The sequence below is a fragment of the Octopus bimaculoides genome, chromosome 1 (genome assembly GCF_001194135.2).
Source record: "Octopus bimaculoides isolate UCB-OBI-ISO-001 chromosome 1, ASM119413v2, whole genome shotgun sequence".
Lineage (NCBI taxonomy): Eukaryota > Metazoa > Mollusca > Cephalopoda > Octopoda > Octopodidae > Octopus > Octopus bimaculoides.
In genome coordinates, this window is record NC_068981.1 from 3,737,661 (window position 1) to 3,748,804 (window position 11,144).

Below are 11,144 nucleotides of genomic sequence, written 5' to 3' on the forward strand. Positions count from 1 at the left end.
ATATATATATATATATATATATATATATATATATATACACATATAGATATTATTTTATTCTTTTACTTGTTTCAGTCATTTGACTTCAGCCATGCTGGAGCACTACCTTTTAGTCAAAGAAATCGACTCCAGGACTTATTCTTTGTAAGCCTGGTACTTATTCTATCAGTCTCTTTTGCCAAACTGCTAGGTTATGGGGACATAAACACTCCAACATTGGTTGTCAAGCGATGGTGGCGAGGGACAAACACAGACACAAACATAAATATACACACATGCGTGCGCGCACACACACACACACACACACACACACGACAAGCTTCTTTTCAGTTTCTGTCAACTAAATCCACTCACAAGGCTTTGGTTGGCCCAAAGCTATAGTAGAAGACACATGCTCAAGGTGGGACTGCATTGGGACTGAACCCAAGAACCATGTGGTTGCGAAGCAAGCTTCTTACTATACAGCCATGCCTGCACCTGTGTGTGTGTGTGTGTGTGTGTGTGTGTGTGTGTGTGTGTGAACGTATGTGTGTGTGTGCGTGTGCGTGTGCATGTGTGTGTCTCTATTTTAATGTATAAATGTGGCTCTGTCCATCTACATATTTATTTATAACCCACACTGTATTGATATTATAAGTGTATGAAACATGAAACTTTTAGACAAAGTGAAATAAGAAAATAGAGCAGTGAACAATTTTTGTAAAAACAAATTAATATTCTTAATAATTTTTGCTTTCAGACATTTCTACAGTTCCAGATCTCTGCAGCTACCATATTGTTTATGATTAAGTTAGTATAACATTTTCTTTCTTTTGAATGACAGCTTTTTGGTAAAGGATAGCAGAATAAATGTTTGGTTTGTCATCAGTATATTGATGGGACAAAAGACCTTACACTCTGTTGTGTATGCACACTGACATTGCACATCCAGCAAACCATACTGGCTTCATTTCTTTCAAATCTTCGCATGTCCTCAGCTGTCACAGCCCATATTCCACTGCTGTGTAGCATTGCTGTTTGCACATAGGCATTATACAATCTGCTTTTTACTTTGTGGGAGAGGCCCTTTGTTAGCAACAGAGGTAAGAGCTCTCTGAACTTTGCCCAGCCTATTCTTATTCTCACGGCTATGATCTCAGAGCATCCACCCCTGCTACTGACTTGGTCACCTAGGTAATGGAAGATATCAACTACTTCTAGTTATCCCCTCTGGCATTTGATGGAGTCTATTTGCTGAACATTTTCGGTGTTAATTGTATCTGTGCACCTTCCACACACAAAAACTATTTTCCCTGCACCTCTTATGTGTCCATAGCTTGCACTGGGTACATCTTATGGAGTTTCTACCTATACCTTTTCTACAGATCAAGCAGGGCCATCTGCCTGAAGGGATTTGTGATTTGTCTGCTCTCCTACTTACTAAGACTTTGGTTTTTGCTAGATTAACTCTAAGGCTCTTCGACTCTAGACCTTGCTTCTACATGTAGCATATTTAGCACACAAGAGTTTACTCTAAACGTTCTGGGTTCAAATCCTGTCAACGTCAACTTTGCCTTTCATCTTGGGGTCAATGTAATTGACTTCTTCCTCCCTTCAAAATTTATTATTATTATTATTATTATTATTATTATTATTATTATTATTATTATTAGCTTATGGTGCTGGTTTTGCTTCTTTCATTAACGATGGGAATATTAGCTTTTCAAAAGGGGGTCTTTTTATATCTTATACTATGGTTGCTGTCATAGATTTCATATTTTTTCAATTTTGCTTCACTTGTTTTCAAATTTGGTTATACCGCTATAGTTTTGTCTGCTAGTTATGAAAAAGAAATTCATTTTTGCCATAAATTAATCAATAAAATGTTAAGAGCTTTTAAAGTTTGCGAATTTGGGGAAATTACACCATTATACACATGACTGTAAATCTCACATTGGAGTCTGTTTCCATAGCAACAAGCAAAGCTGTAGTCTGCTCTGTTTTCATTATAATAAGGACACCATACTAAGCACCACTGTAACCATCACAAGTTTTGACAAGCAGCATCATTTTGTGCCTGTGTTATTTCTCTGTCATTTTGCGACAGCTATCACGCAGAAAATGCTGACTTCTGAATCCCACCTTCAACTTGGACTAAAAATGATCAAACTTTAAACCTCTGTAAGATTTTCCTAAAACTTTAGAGGAATAAATGAATCCCAAATGTGGATTCAGTGCAAAAAATTACATCAATATACCAAATTTGAAAATTTTCACTTAATTTTAAAATTTCCAAATCTGACAGCAACTGAGAAGATGGATTCATTTATATATTGTATATTGCATATTTATTTCATGTTTGTATGTTCCCTTTCTGCCTCTTTGGTCCCTTGTTCATTGGTTATTTCTCGTTGCCCCACCAAAGGGGAGTAATATTATTGTTGAAGGTGCAAAATTGAGTCCAGTAATCCCTCGCCTATCGCGGGTGTAATGTTTCAAAACCTCCCACAGAAATAATTAAAATCTAAATACCTATTGGCCACAGAAACCTGAATATACTGAGGAGTCTGCAACATAAATTTGCATATATTAGACAGAAAAATCTACGATGTACTGAATGTGTGATAGGCGAACTGCGATATGGCAAGGGATTACTGTAAACCCTTTGGAGGATAACTGATGAGGGCTTGGGGACTTTCTGTGTCTGTTTTCCATTTATTTTGATTGTATATATTATATGTTTTTTAACTTATATATATATATATATAGGTATACAGGTATACCTCACCCTACATTGTTAAATGGTTGCAGGAGACACGACTTAAGCAAAAAAACAACTTAAGTCAAATTAACTTGTCCCCAGGCTAGGCTAGGCTGAACTTACTTGTCACTAGGCTAAACCAATAATAACCATTCCCAGTTCTGTACTTTATTTATGAATGCATCTTCAATAATACATGGTTAATTAAAACCTATTTCAAGCTTACAAACAAATAATTTTAATTTTTTAATGCAGTACACTAAAAAAAAAAGTAATCTAAGTTTATGAATACAATTTCACGGTGTTTACCGTACATCTCGGACACTTTATTTATGAATGCGGTTTGCAACAAGACATGGTAAAATAAAAGCCTTTTTTAAGCTTAAAAAACAAATTCAGTAATTATTGTTATTTTGCAATAGTAAAAAAAAAATAAATTATTTTAAATTTACCAATATGTACTACACTCTCGGAAGGGTATTTACGAGATATCACCATGCTTGAAATAGCAGTGAAAACCTGACTCTAAAACCACATCATGTATTCAATATTGAACAAAGTGAAAAGACAAATAAATAAATAAACTACTGAGAATTGGTATATTTCATTGATGAAGGCCAATTATTTTTATACAGAACCAGAGACCCAGGTTCTGGGAATTATCCAGTTTTCACTAGTTTACTTGTCTTTTCACCTTGTGCTGTATTGAATACATGATGTGGTTTTAGAGTCAGGTTTTGACTGCTATTTCAAGCATGGTGGTATCTCTTAGATACCCTTATTTATAATTTTAATAATAATTATAACCTATAAGGGTTTTTTTTTCAAGAATGGAGACACATCTCACTCAGCTGCCTCAATGTTCTGCATGGCAAGAAGTGAGATGTTTGAATGAGTCAGCTGCTTTCAATGCTCTGAAAAATGTCAGAGCATCTCTTTTATAGGGTACAAGAAGAAGATTCAAGATTGAGTTATGTGATGGCATGATGCTGACTGGTTGCTTAATATACAGACCGTGTGAAACTACTGTGGTTCGGCCGTGATGTGTGACCAGTTACTTAGCAATTTGGTTTCAAGTCACAGCTACACTACCTTCAACACTGACGATGTAAACACAATTTATTAGTTTTAATAATGTTTATCAAACAATCTCTGATGAGAACCTCCTTTCAGTTTTATTGATTTTTATGTAAGAAGGTGTGCTTACTGCTTACTAGGGTAACATATATTTTGGAGGTAAATTCTAAAAGGGTTTGTTATCTGGTCACATGCTGATGCAAAGCACTGATCACATAATGGTGAATTCATTGATCCATAACTCAGGTTATGTCAGGTCAAATGATTGACTTTATAAGAACAGATTTATAACAGCCATATGTGATGGGTGGGTGGGTGGAGTATCTTAAAGATCGCAAGGAGAAAAAAAGCAGATTGTGATGATGATGATGTTGATGGTGATGGTGATGATGATGATGGCGAAGTTGGTGGTGGTGGTGATGACAAATGATGATGATGAAGAGGAGGATGATGATGATGACGGCAATGATGCTGAAGATGATGATGTTGAAAATTGTGACAATGATGACGATGATGATGTTGAAGATGATGATGTTGAAAATTGTGACAATGATGACGATGATGATAGCAACAATGACTGATATTCATGATGATGATGACTATGATGACGAAGACAACAATGACAATGTGGCTGGTGATGACGACCATTATGATGGACGATGACAATAATAGTGAGGATGATTCTATTCAGTATTTCGTCAGTGATTCATAACAATTGAATTGCTAATTGGTCGTTGAATGAGTGAAATTTCTAAGAAAACTTTAAACTTTGTTAATGTTTCCTTTTTTCTTTTGCAAGGATTCATAGAAATTACGATAATTATTGTAATTAATAATAACTAATATAATTACACAGTCATCAATGTCCCCATTGTGACTTCACAGCAAAATCCATCCCTTGACCGAAATTGAATTCACGCATCCATCACAAATGGATGCAACTCCTTTGTGTTTCGTTTTTCATTAACTTTAAGTCCTCCCCTTCAAACATTCATTCATTGAAACCACCAAGAGTGACTATCATCATCATCATCATCATCATTGTTTAACGTCCGTTTTCCATGCTGGCATGGGTTGGGCAGTTTGACTGAAGACTGGCAAGCCAGAAGGTTGTGCCAGGCACCAATCTGCTCTGGCAAAGTTTCTACAGCTGGATGCCCTTCCTAACACCAACCACTCCAAGAATGTAGTTAGTGCTTTTTACATGTCAGGTGGCACTGGCATTGACTACTCTCAGATGGTGTTTCTTACGTGCCACCACCACGAGAGCCAGTTGGGTGGCACTGGCATCAATTACTCTCGAATAGTGCTTTTTACGTGCTACCAGAACACGAGCCAGTCAGGTGGCACTGACATCATCATAATTACACACAGTATTTCTATGAAATGGAAGTCTTGAAATATTTCTGTTATTGCCATAGAAATCTGAAGCTGGTGGAAATGAGAGGGTGTCAGATTGTAGATTGGTAAGTTAGTAGTTCATGTCACACCACCAACAGCTAACCCTGTATCAATGCACAGCTAAATCAGTTGTTCTTTTCCTACCAACTAAAAATGTTGGCCTATAGCCTAAAACAGTTTTATGACACAAGACATCGAATAGACGTTTTATTAACAACATATTTTTACAGGAAGAAAAGAAAGAAAATAACATTAAAAGTATAAAAAATCAAATTATCAAGAAAACAAACCCAGGTCTACCTCACCAAGGAAACAAAGAAAAAAAGAAAAGGGGTGGGGAGTTAATCAGCAGAAGATGTAGGAGAGGGACTATTTGGGTTGTAGACCTCATAACAAAGGGTGTGTTTAGCTATGCCTTGTGGACATGATTTGAAAAGCATAGCTGTGGAGAATGGCCAGCAGCACTCACCCCAGCAGCCATCCCAGCTCAACTTGATACAAACAGATGCTGCAGGAGTTGAAGGATTAACAAAGAAAACAGTGGACAGTGGCCTAGCATGGATTCATTGGTGTAGGCATGGCTGTGTGCATTAGAGCTTTGTTTTACAAAATCCTGAGACCCCCTTCGGCCATGACTGACTATGGGATTGCACCTAGAAAGTTACCCTCCCAGGCATAAGTCTGGGCAAGGTTGTTTATGGAAGACCAGCTCTAACCACTGAGCCATGTGCCTTCACTTTTACAAAATACTAAGTTTGAAAATGAATATCTCTCATTATCGCTCTCTTTACTTCTTTTTGTTTTTTTCTAATTGGGGTAGCCATGTATCAACCCTACAACAAGACACCTATATCCATCCCCTCTATACCTTTAATCACTCAACTGGCACAAATCCATACACCCTTCAATACTCTCCTCTTCCAGTTGACCAGTTGAGGGTTTTTTGCCTTGACCCTGTCAGTGCTGGTGACACATAAAAAGCACTGGTGATACAGTTCTATATTTAAGAGATGAGGAATTATATACATTATTTACATTATTTACATTTGATGGATATTTGTCCTCATCTTGTTTGTTGTTAACACAACGTTTCGGCTGATATACCCTCCAGCCTTCATCAGATGTCTTGGGCAAATTTTTGACCTGGGTTCTCATTCCTAAGGTATTTTTCAATATTATTATTATTATTCAGGTCACTGTCTGGAATCAAACTCGGAACCTTGGGTTAGTAGCCCGTGCTCTTAACCACTACTCCATATAAAAATCACCCAACACACACAGTAAAGTGGTTGTCATTAGGAAGGGCAACCAGCTGTAAAAACCATGCCAAAACAGATAAATGGAGCTTGGTGTGGCACCTGGCCTTGCCAGTTATTGTCAAACTGTCCAACTCATAACAGCATGGTAAACAGACATTAAATGATGACGATGATGATGATAAATATTAGTTTTATTATTATGTATAAGCACCAAAAAATTTAACAAAAGTTAAATTGCATTTGGGGTGTTCGGGTAGAGAGAATACCTTGGTTTTGGGCAGCAACATACTTAGGGATGGATGGGTACACTGGTTCTCACCTGACTCTCACTTGTGGCTCCAAGACCATTCTCAGCCATACCCTGGTAACTGCTTCCACTGGTAGGCTAAACTTAATAAGGAACTGAAGGCTTGGAGAGGAGATGGGTTCTACCAAGCATTTCTAAGATCCACTGAAATGCCATAAGAGACACGGTCAAAACACAATATGCTGAACTGGTCAAGGCCCAGAAAACAAATGATTGTTCTGTTCACAGCTATTTTACTGGGAAGAGGAGATCAATGTACAGTAATCCCTTGTCATATCACGGGTCACCTATCGCGGTTTATTATTTAAGCTTATGTCGATTCCTCTGTGGTGTTGTTTTGCATTTATAATAAAATGAATTCTTTTTATTTGTTTCAGTCATTTGACTGCGGCCATGCTGGAGCACCACCTTTAGTCGAGCAAACTGACCCCAAGACTTATTCTTTGTAAGCCTGGTACTTATTTTATTGGTCTCTATTGCCAAACTGCTAAGTTACGGGGACATAAGCACACCAGCATCAGGTGTCAAGTGATGTTGGCGAGACAAACACAGACACACAAACATACACACACACACACACATATATACGATGGGCTTCTTTCAGTTTCCGTCTACCAAATCCACTCACAAGGCTTTGGTCGGCCCAAGGCTATAGCAGAAGACACCTGCTCAAAGAAGCTCATCGTGTGCGCGTGCGCGCGCGCGTGTATGTGTGTGTGTGTGTGTGTGTGTCTGTGTCTGTGTTTGTCCCCCCAACATCGCTTGACAACCGATGCTAGTGTATTTACGTCCCTGTAACTTAGCGGTTCAGCAAAAAAGACCGATAGAATAAGTACTAGGCTTACAAAGAATAAGTCATGGGGTTGATTTGCTTGACTAAGGGCGGTGCTCCAGCATGGCTGCAATCAAAGGACTGAAACAAATAAATAAAAAAATTGTATGTATGCCATATTTTTTTATATCACCCATGACAGCAAAAGTATATTCCCAAAATTATCTGACGGGTAACACCTAGTTGTAATTAAAATGATAATTGTGCAAAAATTTAATTTTGTAAATTTTATTCCATTAGTTGTTGTGCTGTTGGTTATGCTGTAGAAAATCTTACAAACGTAGAGAAATTAATACAATTCAGAGACAAAGATGTAAACCATGATGGCAAAATCACTCACAAAGAATTTGAAAATTTCCACAAGGCAATTGATAAAAATAGTAAGTGCAAAATACCAATCTAATTAATAACTGCCATACTAACCCTCTATCTACCTGCTTACCCACTTACCTATCTACCAAAAGTGGGCACTGTTAATTGAAAAGTTAACTTTGTTAACTGTTAATCCATTAACCAAAAAGTTAACTTTGATAATCGTTAATCAGTTAATTATTTTAGAATGTAACGGAAGATAACGATAAACCATTAATGCTAATTTTTATTATAGAAAAAATACAAAATAATTAGTTTTTGCTCTAGAACCACCTAAAACACCTTTAAAAAGTGCCAAAACTATAAAATACTTTGACTTCAATTGAATTGAAGTTAACGGAAGTTAACTCAAGTTGACTTGAATTAATGGAAGCTAAATTTAACGGAAGTTAATTAGTCTGATAATGATTTCCAAAGTTAACTTAAAAGTTAAATCGTTAACGAAAAAGTTAACTTTGTTAATTAATGATTAATGGATTAACAGCTTGGTGCCTATGTTTACTATCTACCCACTTACCTATCTACCTGCAGATATATATACTTACTTATACATGTGATGGCATTCACCTGGGGTGGGTTGAGCTAGTTCATGAGTTCATCATATTCCTCATAAATGATGACCACATCCAGTGGTCAGCCCAAACACTTAGTTGTCAGGGTGACAGTGATTTTGTGGGGGTTCCATGAGTAACCCTCAGAAACCTCCCTCTTTTGGGGAATCGTTCATTGTTAGAATTTATTGGTACTGTTTTTCTTTTTACAAACTTTTTCATGTAACCCTACATGGTACCATCTTTGATCTTTTATTAGGTTGTCAAGAAAGTTCATGTGGAATTTTTAATTTTGGTTTTAAATGATGTATTTTCAAATTAATTTTCGTTAAATTACTTTGACTATATATATCATTTTAAAGCCCGTTTTTCACTCTATCTAATAGTGTTACGCTTTTTCTTTTTGAATAATTAAGCTATTTTTTCCAGAACATTGAATACAAAAGGGACAAAAATCAAATTCGCACAATTTTCTTATTCCAGTTCAAGCTAGGCCGAAAAGCTACTGAAACAGCACATGATATCAACGATGCGTTTGGCCCAGGAACCACTAATGAACATACAGCACAATGATGGTTCAAGAAATTTCGTAGTCGTGATGAGATTCTTGAAGACGATAAGTGTAGTGGTCAGCCATCGGATGTTGACAATGATCAACTAAGAGCTTTAGTCAAAGCCAATCCACGTACAACTGTTCAAGAGCTTGCTTCTGTATTAGACGTAACTTATACGACAATTTCCAAGCACTTGAAAGAGATTGGAAAAACACAAACACTTGAGAAATGGGTGCCGCACGAATTAAATGACAACCAAAAAAAATGCTGTTTTGAAGTGTCATCTTCCCTTCTTTTATGTAACAAGAACAACCCGTTTCTCGACAGGATTGTGACTTGCAATGAAAAATGGATTCTTTACAACAAATCGGCGATGCTCAGCTCAGTGGTTGGACGCCGACGAAGCTCCACGGCACTTCCCAAAGCCAAAGTTGCATCAAAAGAAGGTCATGGTGACTGTTTGGTGGTCTGCAGCCGGTCTCATGCAACACAAATTTTTGGATCCAGACGAAACCATTACGGCGGAGAAGTACTGTCAGCAAATGGATGAAATGCATAAGAAACTCCAACAACAACAGCCAATATTGGTCAATAGAAAAGGACCAATTCTTCTCCATGACAACGCTTGACTGCACATCGCAGAAGTTGAACGAATTGGGCTACGAAACTCTGCTTCATTCGCCATACTCACCAGACCTCTCACCTACCGACTACCACTTCTTCAAGCATCTCAACAACTTCCTACATGAGAAATGCTTGAAAAACCAAGACGATGCCAAACATGCCTTCAACAACTTCATCACCACCAGACTGCAGGAATTTTATTCTACTGGCATAAATAAACTTGTTTCACGTTGGCAAAAGTGTGTTGATTCTGATGGTGTTTATTTTGATTAATAAAGTTTAGCTTGAGCTGAGATATGTGCATCCGAATTTAAAGGTTAAAAACTGCAAGAACTTTCTTGACAACCTAATAGTAAACCCTTTGTGGTTAATAAAGAAATCATCATCATCATCATCAACAACAACAACATTCACTTTCCCATGTTTGCATGGCCCAGACGAAATTTACTAATTTAGATATTTTTTATGGGTGAATACTCTTCCTGTCGCCAACCCTCACATGCTTCCAAGCAAGGTAATATTTTCCCCTGACCAGACATGTCTTTTTTCTTTTTTACAAAAGACTAGAAACAAACAACACTACTTGATTGATGGTGATGTTCGTTTACAACCATTACAAGATGTCTAGACAATGGTACATACAAAACATACATTCATATATATGTGTATATATATGTTTATTCTTTAACACAAATATTGTTGACAGTAACCTCGAAGTTTTAGCCAGTTAAGCCATTGATAGACTTTAGGTCATTGTTGGCCAGTTAAGCCATCATCAGACAATAGCTTCATTGACTAAAACTTCAAAGTCACTGTCAACAATATTCTTGTTTAAGAACAAACTTTTACCCTACAAAACTATCAAGTAACTCATTAATGTTAAATTATTTTTATTATAAATAATCATAAATAAAAACATATATATACATCTGTACATGCAGGTTTGGCCAAAAGTCACCTAACAGTAAATCAAAACCCATTTAAAACAAAAAATTATTTCATATGACACGTAAAAAACACCTTTTGAGCATGGTCGTTGCCAGAACCGCCTGACTGGCCCTCGTGCCAGTGGCACATAAAAGCACCCACTACACTCTCGGAGTGGTTGGCGTTAGGAAGGGCATCCAGCTGTAGAAACTCTGCCAGATCAGATTGAGCCTGGTGCAGCCTCCTGGCTTGCCAGTCCTCAGTCAAACCGTCAAAACCCATACCAGCATGGAAAGTGGACGTTAAACGACGGTGAGGATGATAGCACTTTGCTAATAAATAGACAAATGTTGAAAAACAAAAACAGTGACTTTAACTCACAGCATTCAATTATTAAACATTCATAATTGGAATGAATAAATAAAATCGAATATTAAGTATTTATGGAATTTTGATTTACTGTAGGGTGACTTTTGGCGAACTCTGTATATATATATATA

At 37.0% G+C, this 11,144-nt stretch overlaps 1 protein-coding gene across 1 annotated transcript in view; it reads left to right on the forward strand.

The window, feature by feature from the left end:
• LOC128250466 (uncharacterized) overlaps nucleotides 1-11,144 on the forward strand; it is a 22,415-nt gene that overhangs the window by 5,641 nt on the left and 5,630 nt on the right. Inside the window, exons 2-3 of the mRNA XM_052975579.1 lie at nucleotides 740-789; nucleotides 7,857-7,996. Coding sequence (XP_052831539.1) covers nucleotides 740-789; nucleotides 7,857-7,996 — 190 coding nt within the window. The remainder of the gene's footprint in view (nucleotides 1-739; nucleotides 790-7,856; nucleotides 7,997-11,144) is intronic.